Below are 21,969 nucleotides of genomic sequence, written 5' to 3' on the forward strand. Positions count from 1 at the left end.
TCAAAACTCTTTCTTGTTTTTTAAAATTATTTATGAAACAAAACATATACTCTCAAGGGAGCCTTTTTATTTGGGATGCAACACTCTTTTTAAAGGAGTATCTTTTTAATTTACTCTGAGTAAAAAAAAAAGTATACATTATTGGAAAGCGGTTTATTAGTAGTAATAAGTAGGGGCCTATCACTAGTAATAAGGCCACAGTCACAATAAAGGGTCCAGTCAAGATCTCAGTCAATTATTCTCTTAATCAACCCTTGGCAGCTGGCAACTAGCAGGCAGGCTTAACTTAGGAGACAGGTGTGTAAAGTATGTAAAAACACAATATATCAAATAGTAAAACTGTATAACCCACAATAAGAATCCAACACCAATTTATGACAATAGTTATATTCTTATGAACTAATAAACAGCAAAAAGGCATAAATCCAATGTAGGGAACCGGAGATATGACATTTTAAAGAATAAACACTTTCTAGTGCTTAAAAACCTATAGTGCTAAACTGAGACTGGGAAGTTTGAGGCCCACTGTGATGGAGCCTTGGTTGAATACACTAAACGGGAGGCCTCGGTCAAAATGTTACCTTTGCACTTAGTTGTTTTGCTGGAGCTTTTTCTCTTGATGTTGAGCGAGGCTCCTCTTCTGGCCAGATTCACATTGACGTCTTCAGCTTGGTTTTCTGCGAGACCTCGTGAAATCCTGGAAGTCTGGAGCCCTGGAGCTTTTATCGGGACGAACCTGATATCCAGGCTGGGTCGTGTGTGAAGGTCGCCGGCTTGACTCTCAACGCTGAGTCTGACAACTTGTGGAGATTTTTACTAAAAAGTTTTCAAACTTCACCAAACTTCTATATCTTCTTCAAGAACTGCATCACCAAATGCGATGCAGTGCGTGCAACGAAATTCGTTTTATTTATTTATATGTTTACTTACCTGTTAAGGTCCGTGATCCATACATTACTACCCTCCCACCTTGCCCCTCCCCCTCCCCACGTCACCGCCCGCCGGTACTCCCAATACCGGCGCGGCTGCTAGGGACTTACAGGTAGATTGAATCCTCCTTGCCTTAATATATACTAGGGACTCACAGGGGCCTGTCATTGCCAATTGTAATTATACCCAACCACCATATACATGTAAAGACGAGCACTGGATCTGGGCCTGTTAAACAGAGCACAGGGAACAATCAGAGTCAGTTACTACCAGTATCAAGCAAAAAATTAGGGTGATCAGGGCCAAACCGATTACTTTCTCAAATACATTAATTCATCATCTGTTAACATTTGTTTTATTTCAGTCTTCGCATAAAAAACAATATAAACAATAATATAACTAAACATGTTTATTAATTTAGGAAGAATCCCATAGTCATATAAATGCATAGTTGGCATCACAAAAGAACATGTTACATAATGTTGTAATGTACACATTCTCGAAAATGTAGGCATTTCAACCTTCTGGGGAGTCCGACCTCAAAACAGTGGCTGCCATGCTTTACCATTTTACAAATATTCAGTGTTTGGTCAAAGGTGTAAATGTATTGCTCTCCACAGCATTGATTAAAAGGTATAAAAGCATGCATTTCATCTCCATACACTTTGGGGAATTGCCTTAATCATTTCTGTAAGCCTACAGTGCTGTCTATCATATCTCGTCTAGATACTCGAATCTAACACACATCTATATGCTATTAATCTTACCTGATTATAGATTTTAATTTTAGATTTTAAGTCTCGATACTAGCCACTGCTAGTGCAGTTATTCTGTAGTGCTGTCCACTCAATGAGAGGAGCGGGCACAAGGGTTGCTGTCCTGCTGCAGTCCCACAATCAACTTCACAGGTCCATTAGTGCTTCCCTTTTACTTTTGGAAAGTGTTTCACCAAGTCCATTGAATTGTTTTAGTCCAGTGGCCACCATTGGAAGAGGACTGTGCTCTTATGTTCAACGCTGTAGCAAGTTTATGGGTATTTTTGCACCATTATTTGTGAAGTACAGCCTATGGTGGCCATATAAGTACTTGCTCATTCAACTGGGTGTCACAGCAGACTGTGTCACTGAATGCAAAAAGGCCCTAGGCTTTGCACAGAGGCCATGGTCACAGAAGGGTGAGTAAAGCGTACATCCAGGGCTACCTATACAGTATAGAATTTCTAAAGAACTGCCTAGAGTGTCACTTTGTGGGGACACCAGAATGCAATGGCAATTGCGCCAGAGCAAAGCACAGAAAGACAGCAGTCTCGAGATGGAGTTGGCCGGTGCCATGAGGACTAGCTTAATGAATGTTGTGGTGTGTGGTGTTGCCTTGCTATCTCTACAGACCTTACCATGAAAGTACCCGAATGTCCTTTCTAGAGCCTATGACCTTTTCAGAGTCTATGACCTTTTAGAAAATTTTAATGAACACTGTGCTGTAAAATACACTCTTTTTTTCTCTGATGGAGTACCTGTCTAAGCCCCTTCAGGCAGGTAGACTCACTCCATTTGGCCGCTCGCTACTATCAAGCTTTGGGGGGTGTCTATGCAGGCAGGACCAATGATGAAGTAGGCAGTGCCAGGGAGAAGGAGGCAAGGTACCACAAAATACAAAATGCGGGCATCTACACTCATAATGTTCTTTTTTTTTTTACACATGAAGCACGTGAGCAGTAATGGTGGGAGGTGAAGAGTAAGGAGGTGAGTTTCCATTGGTGAGGGAGTCGCTAAGAGGTAGTGATATAAACTTACTCTATAGGAGCCTTCCAAGAAAACATCTTTCAGATCCATCATATGTTGGTAGGACACTCAAATGATTGGTGCATTGATCTCATTTACTTTGATAACAAATTATATCTTATTGTGCATGATGTATTTATTGATGCAGCAGTGCTTATTCAAAGATGTTTAACAGAAATCCATATTGTTTTTATGGCACAAATGCATATTAGCATATTTTAGTAGAATGATTTGTCAATCCATTTAAGTATTAGCTAAGAAAACTCTTACATTTCCAGCAATTTCCTTATGTTGTACTTCAAGGAGTAGTTGAATGTGTTATTGGGCTTAATTATGAAAGTTTCTGCTGCAGGAACTAGTAAACTGGCATACTATGATTCCTCTTATTTCAGACTACGATTTGAGGGTTTAATGTTTAAGGACTGTCATCCTTAGAAAAAGTTTCACTTGTGGCTGTGGGCTGTGTGAGGGGATGCCTTGCCCAGCACATGCCACCAAATTCTCGAGAAGGGGTGTCTGCCAGGAGTGGCAACCTACAGAGAGTACAGTGCAGTTCCAGCAGGCTGTTCCCCTCTGCCCCTCATGCACTGCATACAATTCTGGTAGCACTGAGCTAACCGTGTAACCATAGCATTCTGCCAGTCACTTCTGGCGGAAGAGACATAGGAGCATTTAGGTGTCCGAGTTGTAAAGTGCACTTTGAGCACATGATATCATAATAACAATAATAATAATAACACCAACAATAATAATGATCATAAGTAGCTGCATGTTCTTTCTAGTGCCTTGTGATTGAACTGCTTGTCTGCTAATTCCTGATACGGCCTTGAACACTTCAGCAACGAAAACAAATTTTCTATCCACATTTGGTGTTTTGGTATTTAGTGATAAGACAACATTTGATTTTTTAAACCTCCAATGTAAACTTATTGAAAATGTTGAATCAAATGTTAGAATTACATTCAAATAAAGTTATATTTATATATTTTTATTTTTTTGAAGCCGAGTAATTTTATTTTGTTAACATTGTTTCCTGTGGCGTACAATTTTCTGTCTCTGCCACCATTTTTTCTGTGAGATTGTGTTGCAGTATCCTTGCGTGGCAATGTTTAGTGTTGGACTTACTCAGTGGCTGTGTTGGAGCACACTTAGTACTGTGCAGGGACTTCTTTGGCTGAAGCAATTTCAGAAGTGTAATTTGTGAATAGCAGTGGGCTTACTCTTTTGTGGGTAGGTATTAGTATTGATATATCCCTCCATGTACCTCTCCATAACCCTTCCTTGAGCTCTTACAATTTAGGTGTAACTATTCCCTCATTATCCAGCCACTCCTGCCATCACTCCCACATTTGCTATTAAAACATTGACCACACATGTGGAGATCTCTGTATATGTGCTGCAAAACTCCACATAGAAAAGTTAAGAGAGACTGAGGCAAGCCTCTTCGCTGTAGGTAATGGAACATCATTTTGTAGTACATTAGTGGTACTACTATAGCACTTCTTTACGTACTTCAAAATGCAGTTTATGAGTAGGCCTTTCTACACATGTAGTCCTTAAGGCAGGTAGAAAAGAGAAAAAGACAAACAATCAATTATTTGCAATATGCTGGCTAATAATTGCTTCCCATCTAGCTGTGTATCATTAGGTGCATGCCAGGGCATTACAGATAAGCATTTATGTCTATTTAAAAAAAAAAAAGACTTTCAAATGACCGTGGGCCATATTATCAAAAAAGGGTGATGCAATATAGCTGCTTTTATCGGAAGCAAACTGCCGCTAAAGCGGCGATAATGGGCTTGATAATATGCCCTTGTGACTTCCCATTTAAGCCCAGGTTAACACCAGAACCCGGACTTCTATGGGAATTCACAAGGGCATATTATCAAGCTCATTATCGCTGCTTTAGCGGCAGTTTCCTGCCGTTAAAAGCGGCGATAATGTATCGCACTTACTTGATAATATGGCCCCTAGTTTCAGGTATTAGTGGACTTGACGGTCGGGTTCACTCCTCATTGTGTCTGCCATTTTTTTCTAAAGAAATTTCAAATACATTTTTAGGGGGGCCTTCAATTTTAACCTTTTTCTAGTATCCTATATGTCAGCTTAAAAAATGTAAAAAATACATCTTACATAAGCATTTTTAGAAGGCAGTCCCTGTCTTACTATGCCGTAGAGAAAGTTCACTATAATTAAGATTTTTGTTGCATTTTGATTGGTCTATTTTTATTGCATGTGAAATCTGACCAGTGCAATACTTTGTCCTTATATTTTATGATCAACTGCAATTTGAATCATGACTGGGAAATGGTAAAGAAAGGGTGTGTGGAAGGTTGAGTTGTGTACAAGGAAAACGTGAGGTGCTTTGTATCTTGATATTTAATTGTGTAGATGAATCATCCTCACGTAAATCAAACAACATAGAGTAAGACACATCACAAGAAAATTCTGTCTCCATGTAGAATTTATATAACCTTTCCTTAATGAACACAAACCACTCTTTGTGGTTATCCCCTTATCTCCTGCCTAACTGGCTTGTGTGTGACTGCATCTGCATCCTCCTGGCATGTGTGTGTTTGAACATAACATACCCTCATATGTATATTTGTCTAATAAACTAAGGAACTCTTGTGTTCCCAGTCCGACCACTTGTACATATCCACTGTGAGAAAGTGTATTATTAGTTGGGATAGATGGGAGTCTGCCAATGGTAACAATGTTACTATCTTGTTAAGTGCAGTAAAGGTTTCAATAAAGTAAACCTATGCTGGACCCCTGCTAGCAACTGCACAGAGCTGACAGACTTAAAATAAGAACATTTGTAAAGCCTTTAGAATTACCTAAACAGATAAAAGTCGAAAACACAACACAATAAAAAATCCCAATCCCAATTTATAAAAATAGAGAATAATATAATAAACAAAAGTAAACCAAAATGACAAATATCAAATAGCAGGAACCAGAGGTATGAAGTTTTGAAATTTTAAATAAAAATAGTGCTAAAAAAGTGTAAGCACCAATCACGGTCATCTGATTGCGCTTGACTGGAACCTAGGTGTGATTTAAGGCCAGCTACGATGGAGTGCAGGTTGGCTACAGACACCAGGTTTGTCCTGGTTGGAATTTTTTCTTTTTTGACCTATTCTCTGCAATGAAAATCAAAAATCCTTTGTAGGGCAAGACACAGGCTGTGTCTGAGAAGAGCTCCATGAGGCCAGTTAGCTGTCAGACAAGGTCCCAGTGTAGATGCTGACTTTTTGTGGTAAAGCTCAAAGTGGAAGAATTTCAAAATTTGCACCCTAGGAATGTCTCTTGCAGGTCAGATTCTTTTGCGGTGAAGATTTCTTTGTTCAGACTTGGTCATGTTTTTGGAGCTTGCATTCCTCCATCTGCCCAAGGCTGCAAGCTACAGCTAAAAAGCACTTCACAATACTCTCTCTGCGACATCCCACAGAAGCAGATTTGCTGCTGCGGAAAAACTCCAAGCACAAGTAACCTGAATCTATGGCCTAGCTGCAACACACCTTTGTTGGTTTGACGTTGATGGTTTGCCCTAGTCCTTCAGAGGTCTTTGGAGCCAAAAGGTTTTTAAGTCCCAGGGGCCTCATTTACAAGAAATTAATGCAGCGTGGCGCCCCAAGCCATTTGGCTATGCTGCACTTCGTTAATTCTGAAGCACAGGGATGCGTCATATCTATGACTATATGAAGGATTCCTTTGCTCTCCCTTGCGCTGGGGCACAATTTGCTGCCATGTACCGATCCAGGCACCCTTGCACCATAGAGCAAGGGTGCCTGCGTTGAGGGGACTGATTGTTTATTTGCAGGAAGGTGTCCCTTGCTGCACATAAAAATATGAAATGTTGTTTTTAAATTTCTATGAGTGCTGCTTGAAAAACATCATTTCTTTCAATGATTGTTTATGTGCAGTAAGGGACAACTTTCTTCACATAAACAATCACAAGAGGTGACTGAAAACATTTCTCCTCGTTGGGCCTCCCTACGTCTCACCTGGGGAGGCATAGCCTTCTGATGCTTTTTCAGGTTTACGATTTCTCATTGAACTGGAAATGTGACAGAAACCATGGGTGTTGCGTGGTTACACCCACAGCAACACCCATGGCTTGCCCCTTTCATGCAAAGTGTTGCATGTAATGGGGCCATATTTACAAGGACACGAGAAGCAACACAGGGTGGCTTTACGTGTCCTTGTAAATATGGGACTGCAGGTTGTGCCACAGGTGCATCACAAAAAGTGATGCACCGGTGGATCAAGGGGCTTGTAAATATGGCCCAAGGTTTTTCAGGATATAAGGAGGAGCAGAATTTGACACAGCAAAGGCTCCCAGGACCTCAGGAACAGCACTTGGGGTTCTAGACTCACTTCAGAAGAAGACACCAGCAGGGTCCACGGTAGCTCCAGTGAAAGTGTTCAGCTGGGCACTTCAGGAAAAAGGGCTTCTTGTAACTTGTGTCCCTAAACTTAACAGGAGGTCAGCCAACTGACAATTGGTGTCCATTTCTTTGTCCTGAGTGGAAGTGGGACCAGGTCAAGCCTGTCAGATCTCCTACAGCAGGTGCAGTCCTTCTTCTGTTTTCCACAGGTCCAGTAGTGTTCTGAGGAGGGTCCATGGGTGCCACATTTAAACCCGGCTCTAGCCTGTGGGTGGGGGTGACTGCAGCTCCCTCCAGTCCACTAGTGACATTTGACTTACAGGCTCTGATGTACCATATACTAGGGATTTATAGGTAAGTTAAATATGTCATTTAGGAGTTTAGCTAATTTCACCATGTTTGTATGGGTCAGAGCATATGAACCGTGTCCTGTTGAGCAGAGTCCAGGTGCACGGAGGCAAAAAAACAGCAGTATCAGTCCAAAATAATAGGGGTGATCATGCATAAAGAAGTATTTTCCTACTCCTATATTTGTGAGCTTTGGCATATTTCTAAAGTAAGTGGCACCATCAGAATTAATGCAAAGTGATAATGAGTATAAAAAGCACAATCACACATTTATATTTTCAGAATTGCACGCCTCCGATCTATATAAATTCATTCTTATAGTCTTCATTTTGCAACCAACGTAAAAAACCTCTCTCAGAATCCAATGCTGTTTCCAAACAAGAAAATATATTTTAAATAAAATATTTTCCTACATTTATATTGAATATATATTTTCCCCTGTTGATGTAGTAAAGCTAATTGAAACATGATGCTGTAGGTTCCGTCGCGTCTATAAAAGATTCCCTTATCCCCATCCACGAAAACTAGGAATCTCTAAGACCTAGCAATGTTTCTAAAGAATTGCCATTTTAGATAATTGAGCATACCAGCATTACATGAAATGGTTCATTTAAATGATTATCCATGGAATGGAATAATGCTTATGTCATTGTTTTTCAGATATTGTGGATGCATTGTCTGATCCAAAGAAATTCCTGTCTGTAATGGAAAAAAGGGCAGACCAAATGAGAGCTATGGGTATTGAAACTGTACGTATATTTCAATGATGTTTTTAATTGAATGTTGCCAAAATGCTTGGTTTTAAATGCATGTTTTAAGCTTCGAATGCAATATGATCGTAATTAAATGTTTGTCACCATTCATCATAATACAGGTGTAGAGTGCATCTCTAGTTACCATGCTCTGACCTTCATTTGGGATAGCATGAGATAACTTGGCTGGAGAAGGAATTTAGGAGATATTTAGAAGACAAAAATGTAGTAATTTGAGCATTGGCCTTCTCACTGTGTTGACGTTTTTTTTAAAGCGTCCACTCTTTCTTATAAGCAATAAAATGCATCGAGAAACAAAAAAACACACCCACATGTGAATCTGAATATTCCACATGGAAAAGTTAAAATACATGTATGTGCTCATCAAAATAATTGTATAATTATCTCTGATGAATATGGTAATGTCAGTGCACATAGTTGAGCTGTTTTTCTTGGGCTCCATGTGTGTAACTTTTAGATGATTCAGTGTTTTCCATATAAAACCAGTGAATGAAAAAGCCGACATACTTCATCATTAACTATAATTTTATTGTAGCTCAACATGCCAGTGTCTCCATTGATCATGTCGATTTTTTTTTTTTTAGAGTGAAATTGCTGACGTTCCCAGTGACAATACCAAAAACGACAAGAAAAACAAATCAAATAATGCCAAACAAAATGTAACTCCGCAGACTAGCTCTGAAGCCCGACCAAGTGCACCTACAGGTCTGGGGACAAGCATGGACACTAAAAAAGGTGCCGTTGGATACTTTACTTTCTTATGGTTAATTCGCATTTGCTTTAGGGTCGATTCACATTAGAGTATAAGCAGATTTTGCATTGCCTCGGGTAAGCGAGGTATCTGGGTGTTCTTTCACTGTAAAAATTAAACATCTCTATTTCAATTGAATTTCAGTGAGAATGGTTATTGCTTGGTTCCAGATTACTGATAAACTCTAGAGTATAATAGCTGAAGTACATTTGTATTCACTATTTTACACTCTGGTTTAATAGCGTTTCAATTTACATTTCATGAAGTGTAGCTTGTGTTTGCTTTTACCGTTTGGTAGTTCTGACTATATATTAGTGAAATTTAGAAAACTGTAGTTCAGAATATGAGGTCTGTAACACTAATAAAGTGTGCAATTTGTTGAAATGATATTCAAGCGTCATTTTATGATATGCATCCTTAATAAAATATGTGTATATTTGTAATAAACTTTGATTTATCCCTTAGTCAGGTTTTAGCAATACCTTTTAAGTTGCTAATGTTAGAGCATCTGCTGACTGCAAATAACTCAACATTCATGGATTTTGTATATGTATCTTGCTAAGTAATTCAGAGAAAAGCACGGATCTGGCGAAGATGCAAATAGAGGGTGCTGAGACAGATTACTGGGTGTCCAAGAAGGTCTGGTGTGAGAGGGGGATAGGTGGCTCTGAGTTCAGGGCACAGTTAGTGAATCTTTCACTTGTAATATTTCTTCTGACTTTACAGATGTCAATTAACCAACTTGCAGTCTGTTACTCAAAGGGCAGCACCACCCCGATGTTTTTAAAGCTTTTGCAATGATAATAGCAAACTTGCATGGTAGAACATTAGAAATATGTATATGCCTATTCTCATTATAGACATGTACTCACATCATAAATAAAGTCTAAACATGTATTAAAAGTATATTACAAGCAAAATATCTAAGTAAAAAGTAGAATTTTCAATTGCAATCTAGGGCCAAAATGTATTTACCAAGGACCGTGAAAAAGCTTATGAGCAAGGGTGGCATGAGTTGTATGAAATCACCAACATTTACTATTGTTTAATAAATGTGCCATGGTGTAAACCACGACTATTAATGAAATCCTATGAATGAAAAATGTTGTTTGGGTGGTGTATGTTGTTTGAGATGAACAACAAACCTTAGAACAATTGTTATTTCAAATCTGAGTTTAAAACTTTATGCTAATATTAGTTTCCCGTAACTATTCCACCTTAAGTTTAATTCTGTCTTTAATTTTCAACGCCAGAAACCTATAAACAAAGTACACTTTCAGAATTATGTTATGTGCAGTGTAAATAACATAATTCATACTATCCCTACAGTTCTGAGTATTGGGTAAATCATTAGAAAGACTAATCACCACAACTACCTAAATATTGACCACTTTTGCAATTATGATGACCGTGTAAATGAGAGAAATATCATGTAGTTTTTTAAACGTTTGCCTGTGATCCTTTTCTGTTCCAATGACTATTCCTATTAATCTTCATTTCTGTACGACACTATATATTTGAAGTAAGAAAATTGGCTTTTGTGACAAATAACTGATTTCTATAAATGAAAAAGGGATTAAATTAACCCTTTCTGTAAGTAGAGAAGTAGAGTTAGTCATGGAATTATCTTTGGTTAAAGAAAACCAAGTCTGCCTAAGATCAAAATGAAAAGTGACAAAATCTGGAAAGAAAAAATAAAATCACCATAAGATTTTGCACATTTAAGATTCCCACAAAATTTTCTAGTTGTATAATATTTCATGAAAATGTGACAAGAATACTAATTAAATCCCTAAAGAAGACTTTGTCAGACCCTGTGCGTAACAGGTGGTTGTGAAAGGAGGTTTAACAGTTCTTGCACACAAAGAGAGATGTGACCTCTTATCGTTCCCACTCAAAAGTCTAATGAAAAGCAGGAAGGATCTTTCAAGATAGTCTCCCTACAGACATATCAGAGCTTTACTCAATTGGGGTGCAATACATAGGTGACCCACATATAGTGTCTTTTATCATAATATTGAAGTTAAATATCGAACTTCACTTGTATCAACCCCACACTATCAACTACTAACATATGTTCAAGGTAAGTATAAGTGGAGTTAGGAATAGTAAATCTATACTTCCCTATGATATGATTACCTTGACAGTATGTTGGTAGTTGATATATTAGAGTTGATACATGTGCAGGGCAGTATTCTTGACCTCCATATAGTAACATACAACCATAAGGGATAGGGGCAAATGCTGTCTATTTAACATGAGTGGATCCAGAAGCAGGTTTGAAAAATTCAAGTAAGTGACATGGTCAGAACCTCACTTCTGCCATCTTAGGAAACCCAGGAATGGTCTTTCCTGCAATAGTTTCTACCAGAAAACACATTAATTTCTATCAAATATAGGTAGGGGCTACGTGGGAATGTTACAGTGATAGGTTTAGTGATCACAATCAATCCTCTGGAATAACCGTATAAGATAAGGCTTCTGTCACATGAAAATCAGAATGCTGCAAGAATCTGGGTAAATATGAAGAGATTTTATGCACTGTACGCCTATCAACCTAGGAAGGGCTGATTCCCTTTGGGTCATTAGAGCGGAAGTCCATTCTCAAGTTCAGGGTATTTAATCTCATGACAGTTCAGAAGAAGATACGCAAAGAGGGCATTATTACTGAAGAACCAGCAGGCCATAGGGGCTAGACTTTGGCTGGAGATCTCGTTGAAGGAAAAAAAGATGAAGGGTGTCTCCCGCTGCCGCCTGTGGTCTGCTACCCTGTAATCTGAGGCATGGTACACTAAGAACTGTACTTGAAAGTTTTGTACTTGTGACCAACCAAAAAGAAGATTCAACTGATTGAAAGTTGGGTCTTTGAATTTCTTCAACTCCCAGTCAACAGGGAATACAGAATCAAAGCATAATATGTCCTAATCTGTCCACCTCAAAGCTTTTTGCAGTGAAGTTCAAGGCTCCTGCATGTCTGTGGAAACCAGGTATCTGACCTCCTAGAACGCTGCCTGGTCATGGGTCCTAGCCTTGGCTCTCTGAAGTATTTGGACTTCCAAAAAATCGACGAATAATGACCTTTTGTATTAAGGGGAGGCTACAAAGCAGTTAAGCCCTCATTACAAGAGAGTGGAGTAGAAATACCACGAGAAATTCTGCTCTGCCAGATCACAAGTGGGCCAGTGTTCCAGCCAAATATTCCTAGTGTAGGAAAATCGGGTCCAATTTTTCAGGGCTATAATTTCACCCTGAAAAGTCACATAAAGTTTGCATCCAAGCCTCCTTGCCTGTTTTTTTTTGTCTTGGAAGAACATACTTGGTGCCCTCCTGCCATGTCTTATCTTACCCTTACCTCCCACTCCTGGGCAGTTCCCCCACCCAGAGGGCCTTGCATGCATATATCACCTGCTTATATCTGAAAGAGACACGTTAGTGATAGATTCCTTACTTTAGAATATCCCCAAGCATCAGACTGGATCCGAAAGTTTTTCCTCAGCGGTACCCCGGTGCATCGGTAGGTACCTGGTCTAGACCAGCCACTGGGGTTCCTGTGGATAGGAACGTGGCAATGCATCTTTGCCCGGCACCGGGTGACCCTGCCTTTTTAATGAGCCATCCATCTCCAGAGAGCATGGTCATCCAGGCCTCCACTTCCCAAAGCGTATTCCCTACCACCCCGCCGGATAAGGAATCAAAGAAGCTGGAGCAGTTTGGCAAGAAATTATTTTCCTCTGCCTGCTTGGGGCTGCGGTCAGTCAACACCGCATGCCTCTTGGGCCACTACTCTCATGCTGTATGGGACAAAATGGTGCAGACACTGCCCCAGTGCCCGGAGGAGGTTCGGGCTGCACTTTCCCAAGCTGTGGCGGAGGGGAAGGACGCCGCAAAGTTTGCCATCCGGTGAAGGTTGGACACCGCGGACGCTTTGTGTAGGGCGATCTCCACGACGGTGGTCCTACATCGGGCCACAGGGTTTTCAGGGTATGTCCTGAGTTCCCTCATGGACATGCCTTTTGATGGTACTCGCCTGTTTGGCGATAAGGCAGACAGTGTACTGGAGAGTTTCAAGGACTCTCGGGCTGCGGCCAAGTCCTTGGGTCTCTCCACCACACGCCCAGCCACGTCCACCTTCCGTTCCTTTCGTGGATACAGAAGGGGTGCCCCTACACGTTCGTTCAGCCAGAAGCCTGCGCAGCACCAACCTCAGCGCGACCGCGGGCGTGGTGGCCGCCATGCACAGGGGCCAGCATGCGGGTCAGTCCACCTCCGCTCCCGCAGCATCTGCCTCAAAGCCTTCCTAGTCCGAGCTTTGGGGTGCACCCCATGCTGGTGGGCGGCAGGATTCAACATCACCTCCCCCACTGGCATTCTGTCACTTCGGACTGGTGGGTGCTGAAAATCATCTAAAGGGGCTACTCCCTCCCCTTCAAGCCTGCCCCCCCAGCCATGCCACCTCAGTTCCACCGCATGTCGGGGATCCCTTTGCGCTTCTCCAACAGGAAGTCACGCCCTCTTGGCCAAGGGGGCCATAGAGCGCGTTCCTGGGCCAAAAGTAAGATGTGGTTGTTATTCCCACTACTTTCTGGTCCCCAAGAAGGAGAAAGGGGGCCTGCGCCCCATCTTGGACCTCAGAAACGTTAATCACTTCCTCCGGAAGGAGAAGTTCAAGATGTTGACTCTTGATCAGGTCTTGGCTGCCCTCGACCCTGGAGACTGGATGGTAGTGTTGGACTTGCAGGACGCATATTTTCACATCCACGGCCTGCCGGCCCACCGGCGTTACCTGCAGTTGGCCAGGAGCATTTTCAGTTTGCCATGCTCCCCTTAGGCCTTACCAGCGCCCCTCGGGTGTTCACGAAAGTGATGGCGGTGGTCGCAGCTCATCTGCTCAGGTCAGGGAGTTTCAGTCTTCCCCTATCTGGACAACTGGTTGTTGAAGGCTGGCTCACTCCAGGCAGTCGTTTCCCACCACCAGACTATGGCCGACCTCGCTGGGGTTCTCCACATATGTGCCGAAGTCGCACCTGAGTCCCTCTCAGAAGCTCCCCTTCATCGGAGCGGTTCTGGATTCGACGCGGTTTTGGGTTTATCCTTCCCAGCAACGACTCCAGGATATTCAGGCTATGATTCCGATCTTTCGGCCTCTATACCCATTGGTTTCAGTCAGGATGACCCTCTGGTTCCTGGGCCTGATTTCCGCCTGCATACTGCTAGTGCAACATGCCAGACGGCATATGCAGGCTCTGCAGTGGGACCTGAAGTTCCAGTGGGCACAGCATCTGGGCAACCTGACCGATCATGTCCAGATCTCGGAGGGCACTGCACGACAATTGCAGTGATGGCTCACGATTTCGCGATTGGGTCAATGGCAGATCCCTCTCCTTTCCACAATCGGAGCACACAGTGGTGACTGATGCTTCCCTCCTGGGATGGGGTGGCCACTTGGGAGAGGCGGAGATCAGAGACCTCTGGTCTCTGGTGAAGTCCCGGCTCCGTATCAACCATTTGGATCTTTGGGTGATGCAACTTGCTCTGAAGGCATTCCCTCCCACTGTCCGGGGAAGTGTAGTGCAGGTGTTCACGGACAACACCACCGCCATATGGTATTGCAACAAACAGGGCGGTGTGGGGACATTGACCCTATCTCAGGAGGCTCTGCGCCTCTGGACATGGCTGGAACACCAAGGCATTACCTTGGTGCGTGTCCATTCTACCAGGGTGACGGCAGCCACTACTGCCTTGGGGCGCGGCGTTCCCTTGCAGGACAGTTGTCAGGCATTACGTGGGCCTCGCTGCATACCTTTACCAAGCATTGTTGCCTTGACAGTCAAGTCCGGAGAGACGATTTCTTTGGCCGTTCTGTTCTCCGTTACTTTCTGGTGTAATCTTGTTCGCAGACCCACCTCCGGGGTTGGTATTGCTAGGGTATCTATTCTAAGGTAAGGAATCTATCACTAAAGTTTCTCAGATGCACAAGTTACTTCTTGTGTAACGATATATCTGTAAGAGACATTAGTTAGTGATAGATTCCTTACTGCCCCACCCATCCTCCCCGTTCTGCAAACTGATTTCTAGGGTTAAGGTCATCCCTTTCAGGTCCCTAGTTTCATGGCACCAGTGGTCAGTTCCTTGCATGGTTCTGCGTTCCTGGCACGGAAAGTCATGAACAGAACTGACGTCAGCGCGCATGGGTGTCGCATAATTAGTCTCCGGGACGTCATTTCAGAGCTTACTACGCCAGCGACGGACTCTGAGCCGCACAATGCCACCTACCGACGCGCAGGGGTACTGCTGACAAAAAACTTTCCGGATCTAGTCTGACGCCTGGGGATATTCTAAGGTAAGGAATCTATCACTAACTAATGTTTCTTACAGATATATCGTTACACAAGTAGTAACTTGTGCCACGCATAGTAAATGTATGCATTAAACCATGCAGAACTGGGAATTCTGGGTGGTTTTATGATTGGAAAAATCAGTCCCATATGCTAATTCCCCATTCCAAGAGATTCAATTAATTTTTGGATGGCATTTATCAAAGTAACTTCCAACTTAGAATGAGAGCCTTTGTTTATTTTGCACTCTTACTGGTTTGCAACATCACCTTCATTTAGCACTACGATTGATGTTCCAATCCGCCATAGTGCAAAATGCCATGAGTAGAGAGTCACAAAAAGCCCTGTCTCATTATTATTAACAAAACAGGATTTCTTTTGTTACTCACTGAATGACTGTGAATGGAGGATGGAAGAATGGAAGCCTGTGAGGAACAGCGAGTACTTCACTTCATTCACTTTCTCTACATTGTTTAAGCACCCAATACGGGACAGGGGTTGCTTTCAAAATAAATGATGCAGGATTTCAGTGAATAATATTGGGAGGGGAGCTGGCAGTGCTCCACTGACCCACTGCCTGTTTCCCCAGTACCAGCAGCCACCATTTCAAAGGAGGAAGTTGTCCCTTTTGGACAGCATCCACTTTGCCAATGTAACTACACCCCTTTTGAGTGTCTGTAACAGATCAATGGCTTACGCCCATAATTGCAGACCCTATTCTGATACATTGCATACCAACTCGCAAAGAAGGGCGGGGAGGCAGGCTTTGTCTTTTGGAATTGCTTGCAAAATGAACTTTACAAGTCTCAAAGACATTTCTGACTCAAAGCACACTTTGTATATTGTAACTGTTTTGTGGTTGGAAGCAAGTGATTTAGCAAATTGTAAGCTTTGCAACACTAAACTAGTTTTGCTCACCTGGCCCTAAAGTTCCAGTATGAGATCCCAGAGTGAGAAAAGGTGGCAAAGTGTACACAGCTATAACGTTTGGGTGGGTCCTGAAGACAGTATCCATCTGAGGGAGAAACTTTATGAACAGGAAGGAGGAGAGGTAGCCTGCATGATGAGAATGGATTTGGACAGACTCAGTTTGTAGCTGTTGCACAGTCACCCAATATGCTTATACCCGACCAGTCCTGCACACTCTTGAGTTAATACTGTTGATGGAGGAAAATAGGAGAGCAAGAAAAGGCCCACCTTCCGAAGAGACCATTACCCTGAGGCATCCCATGCTTTAAGCAGTTGGGATTCTTAAATTAGAATAAGCCACCTAAGTGTCACAATTTCTCAGGAATGCTGTTTCTTGCTTGGTACATAGATGGGAAATAGAGATGATAAGATATGCGTGGCCTTACGGATGAAGCTCACGGCAGAAGAAAACTGGACGACTGTAGCACCATGAAGGTGCTATTTATATCAATCAATCAATCAGGTTTCTTGTGGAGTGCAACTGCTCACCCGTTAGGGTCTAAAGGCACTGTGGGGAGCATCTGTGCTTCAGTTGAAGAGCCAGGTCTTGAGGTCCTTCCTGAATTACGACAGTTACATTGATTGCCTGAGAAGTAGAGGCTGGGAGTTCCACGACTTCCCAGCGAGGTAGGAGAAGGATATTCTGAAATTAGAATAAGCACCTTAGGGGATGTAGGTACAGGCTGGTCGTAATTGGCAAAGAGGGAAAATAAGCGCAAGGAAGTGCGTAGAAAGATGGCAATAGTCTCATGACATGCTCTGTTTTAGGACTCCATCCCCCTTGACACAAGATAAAAACAGAAAAGCATTGCCGCAAGTGGAGATCATGTAAAAAAAAATATGAGTGGAATCTAAAATTGTCACAATTTCTCATCGTGGCCGAGGAATGCTGTGTCTTGCTTGGTACATAGATAGGAAATAGAGATGATAAGATATGCATGGCCTTACGGATGAAGCTCACGGCAGAAGAAAACTGGAAGACTGAAGCACCATGAAGGTGCTATTTATATCAATCAATCAATCAGGTTTCTTGTAGAGTGCAACTACTCACCCGTTAGGATCTCAAGGCACTGTGGGGAGAATCTGTGCTTCAGTTGAATAGCCAGGTCTTGAGGTCCTTCCTGAATTGAGACAGTGACAGTGATTGCCTGAGATGTAGAGACAGGGAGTTCCAGGACTTCACAGCGAGGTAGGAGTAGGATCTTCCTCCAGCCGAGGTCTTGTGGATCCATGGGATGGTGGCCTGGGTCAGTTGGGCAGAGCGGAGATGTCTGGTGGGTGTGTAGAAGGAGAGGCGTGGTTGAGGTATGCAGGTCCGGCGTTCTATGACTATAGACAGCATGACAATTTTATCTTTGATGTTTTGGTGAGGCGACTTTCGCTCTATCTGCCCAATATCTTTTCACCAGATCACATATCAGTACTTTAACCATTTCTAGATTGTACATCCAATGGTTCTATCTGATTGTTATGAAGTCTTTTAATCTTAAATAGGAGGGGCGTGCCAGCCAATGGGGGAAGCATGTAGATGTGTTTCATTCGCACAAATATGTACTGAATGGAGGCCTATTTTGTGTAATTTCTATCTTTGATAATGAAACTCCAATCATCTGATAATAGTCCATAATTTCTTGACGTATGACAGACTAAATATAGTGCAGTGCCTCTCCTTCACTGTGTCCTTACTAAGATGCTTCTAAAGTGGTAACTGATGTAATGAACTCCTGTAGCTACTTTCAAGTGAGCAATTTGTATGGATTAAAAGTAAACGGTAAGGTATTGTTATTTAAAACATATTGTAGAATGCCCATCAAGTGAAAATAGCCACACTGCATTTGCTAACATTGAGAATTGCACATCACAAATATCAGGGGCAGAATTGAGTAGGGATTAAGCATATTTTATAATGTCCATCAGATGAAAATAGCCACACTGCATTTGCTGACATTGAGAATTGCACATCGCAAATATCAGGGGCAGAATTGAGTAGGTATTCAGGAAGCCCGTTTTCCATAAAGGATGTGAATTTTGCATGTGGAAGTGTAGTAATACCTGCGGATTGCTCTTCATTTGGAAAGGGAACTTAAAACAGAAGTTGTTGGGTTTACAAAAATGGGTTATCAGGAACATGTAACATGGTCATCGCTCTGTGGCTATTCACGTAGATTAACAATGTGTTTCCAAACATCTACAGTTCCACAAGCCCCTGCTGAGGTGTGAATGCTGTGAAAGTGTGAGTGTTTGAGAAAGCACATCTATCCCTCATTCTGCTATTTAGCGACAGGGACTGGAATAGTGGTCTGCACCGCTGAGGTGCACTATCAGTAGCGTTAAGAAATACAAAAAGTGTAAATCAACACAATGGCCCTAATTACAATGCCGGTCGGACATCATGTTGGAATTGAAACTGACCGACAAGCAATCGGGGGTTCCATCTGACTAATCTGGATGCAGCTACCCTTGAGGCGGTTGTAAACATCCATTTGCCTATTGTGACTTGTGCAGCAGGCGTAAAAGGGCCGCTGTACAGCCTGCATTAGGAAAATTTATGTTTGCGGGGGCACCACAGGTGCCCCCCAGGCCTCTCAGCGGAGACTGCAGAGGGACGGGGGTCCTGCTAGGCAGGCCCGGACTGGCCGTTGCGGGCACTGGGCAATCCCCCGGTGCGCCCCAAGGGTGGGGGCCAGATTTGGGCCCTGGGGGCCGTTTTTGTTACAGGGCCGTTTTTTCATAGCTGCACAATCGGCCCTATAACAAAATCGGCCGAAAACCGGCCCCAGCAAAGTGCTTGGTTGCACCCCCAGGGGGCTGGCTGAGCACTTTGCCAGGGCCGGTTTTGGTTCTCAGTCCGGGCCTGCTGCTAGGGGCCTCCAAAGTGCATTTCTGTTTGCCTGTCTATGCAGTCGGACTGCCATAGAAAGGCAGACCGTAAGAGAAATTGTAATCCCTATGGTGGTGCTTGAGAAGGCACCACCCTTATTGTAGGGATTACATTCCGACCACTGGACTGCCGTTAGAGTAGCAGCGGTTGGTCCCTCCGCATGCCGCCTCAGACTGTTGCCTCATAATGCATAATGCAGGGGCAAATGTCGGTCGGATCACAACTGACAGGCTGTCAGTTGCGATCTGACCAACATGGTAATCAGGCCCTATATATTTTCATGTGGGACTTCCATGGCCCATAAGCAATGCTTGCATTCGCCGGTAAGTGGTTTGCTGGATTAAGAAAAGAGGTATGAATCCTTTTTGAATGCCTAAACGTATGTACGTGTGCAGATAATTACATGCTTTTATCTGACCCTATAGGTCAAAATTTCACCAACATGTTTCTGCTTCTCTTCCAGCTGTGGAACCGATTCCTCAAGTCGATCTAGAAGACTTAAAGCAAATGAAGGTAATCGTGGGCATTGGTAATTATTATCTAGGCAGCCTTTCCTTGGTTGGGTGTGGTCGGACTCAATGTGCGGCTATTTAATCATTAGAATAAGGGCTGTCACTAGGCAAACTCTTTGGTAAAATATGCAAGACGATATTTCCATTTTTCATAAAATTGTGAACTGTGCAAAGCCTGATTGCACTAAAGAAAACTTTTTCTTAAGCTGGCCTTTCTGTTTTATTTGTTTTGTTATGTTATGTTGTGAACTAAAGTATACTATAAAACATTTATTATATTATTATATTTATTATTATTACTGCTATTATTAATTATTAATAATATTTTTGTTGTGCCGTGTTATGTCATGATAAAGTGTATTTCCAGGTGCAGTCTAGTTTACGGCTTACTCGGTCCCATATGTAAATTTCTTTTTGTGTTTGACCAAGCTACCACAAAATATTCCGTTTTTAATCAAACAATTTCCAATAAAAAAAGAGTTGAGGTAAAAGACTAATAAAACGTTATGGCTCTTTTTTTATTTTTAATAAACAATAAACCAACAGGTGATCTAGCGAGCATGATCTCTATATTGCCGCGTCTGGTGGCTTAGTGGACAAATGTGTCCAATGTAGAGGCCTATGTTCGAGCTCATGGCCATAAGTTTACATCCTAGCAGGTCCACTCAGCGTTTCAGCCTGCTGAGGTCGATAAAATGAGTATCATTGGATAATAATAAACATAGGCACGCTATGTACATTCAGGATAGGGGATAGCCTAGCACAGGTATTGGTCATGCTTGTAAGGATGCATGTTGTTCATTTGATTTACAAATCAGTAATCTAGACAGATTCCAAGAGTTTTCTAAATAATTTAGACATGTTTTAACTTCCCAGATTCTCTATTGAATTTAACTCAAAAGCAGCCACGGTCGGTAAGGGAGTACCTGTTGGGGCGGTGACGTGGGGAGGGGGAGGGGCAGGGTGGGGGTTAGTAATGTATGGATAATGGAGGTTTGCAGGTAAGTAAACATTTAAATAAATAAAACAAATTTTGCTGCGCGCACTGCTTTGCATTTGGGTATGCAGTGCGCGCAACGAAATTCATTCGATTTATTTAAATGTTTACTTACCTGCAAACCTCCATTATCAATACATTACTAACCCCCACCATGCTCCTCCCCCTCCCCACGTCACCGCCCCGGCAGGTACTCCCCTACTGACCGCGGCAGCTCAAAAGCAAGTTAATTCACTGTATACTCTGCACATTATTGCACCGCAGTGTGTTTTCAGTCTTCCAGTTCATCAACTACTCCATTTAAAGCATGTTTGTATTTGGTGAAAACATCGATCCAGAGCATGTGGAATAGGAGGAAACCTGGGGCCTTATTACTGAAGTGCCCCGGAGGTGCAATGGGCGCTTGCCACCACTTTGCACACCCTGGGGCACTTTGGTATTACAGAAGGGGCTGGAGATGCTTGTGAGTCCCCTTCTGTAATACCGATAGCACTGGTGGACAAAGTGCCAGCGCTGTCATCTGCGGGCATTCTCTCATTTGCATGGGAGGGGCCCCATGCAATGCGGGAATCCCTTTGCCTCTGTGCCTGAGCCATATTACAGATGCGGGTGCAGAGGCAAGGAAGCTGTCAGTAGACACCCCAATAGCAGCCCATGGAGTGGGAAAAGGGGTTCCCATGGACTCCTCGACATCCCCTTGCAAGCTGGTGCAGTCACTCACTGCACCTGCCTGCAAGGGGATCTCTAATCTCCTTTAAAAGTCCTGGTGGGTTGCCACCTGCACTGTGAAGCACGGAGCGGCTTTAAAGCAGCCACTCCTATTTTTCACATGAATGAGCTGCCCCCAGGGAAGCACAAGTTTGCAGCTGCCCTGGCGGCAAGATTATTCGTCCTAATATGGCGCATTTTCTGTGATTCCTCCGGGTGCACCTTTAAAAAAGTGTGCCTGGCGCAATCAAGGAAAATGCGCTGTATGTATAATACGACCCCGGGTGATTTATTCTAGAGACAGGTTATTTCATTTTAGCTGCACAGTCATGCACATCTCTGAATATGTGAGGTTTTACATGAATATTCAATGTTATATCCCAAATACAAATATATAGCAGAAGAATTACGTTGTATTAAAATGCTTCAATAGATACTATTTGATTGGCATCTAATTTTGCAGATGAATTGAATGTTTGTCTTTCAGGCTTACCTGAAGCAATTGAAGAAGCATCAGAAAGAGCTGAATTCTTTGAAGAAGAAGCATGCAAAGGTAGGACAATCATTGACAGCAATCGATTAACTAAGCC

The 21,969-nt window shown here is 42.6% G+C and overlaps 1 protein-coding gene across 2 annotated transcripts in view; it reads left to right on the forward strand.

The window, feature by feature from the left end:
• The window catches only part of PLCB4 (phospholipase C beta 4), a 1,076,851-nt gene that overhangs the window by 912,943 nt on the left and 141,939 nt on the right, over window positions 1-21,969 (forward strand). For both annotated transcript variants that reach the window (XM_078649526.1, XM_078649527.1), the window contains 4 exons: window positions 8,114-8,202; window positions 8,811-8,961; window positions 19,626-19,675; window positions 21,867-21,932. In XM_078649526.1, coding sequence (XP_078505652.1) covers window positions 8,114-8,202; window positions 8,811-8,961; window positions 19,626-19,675; window positions 21,867-21,932 — 356 coding nt within the window. The remainder of the gene's footprint in view (window positions 1-8,113; window positions 8,203-8,810; window positions 8,962-19,625; window positions 19,676-21,866; window positions 21,933-21,969) is intronic.

This window comes from Lissotriton helveticus, chromosome 6 (assembly GCF_964261635.1).
Source record: "Lissotriton helveticus chromosome 6, aLisHel1.1, whole genome shotgun sequence".
NCBI classification, from domain to species: Eukaryota; Metazoa; Chordata; class Amphibia; order Caudata; family Salamandridae; genus Lissotriton; species Lissotriton helveticus.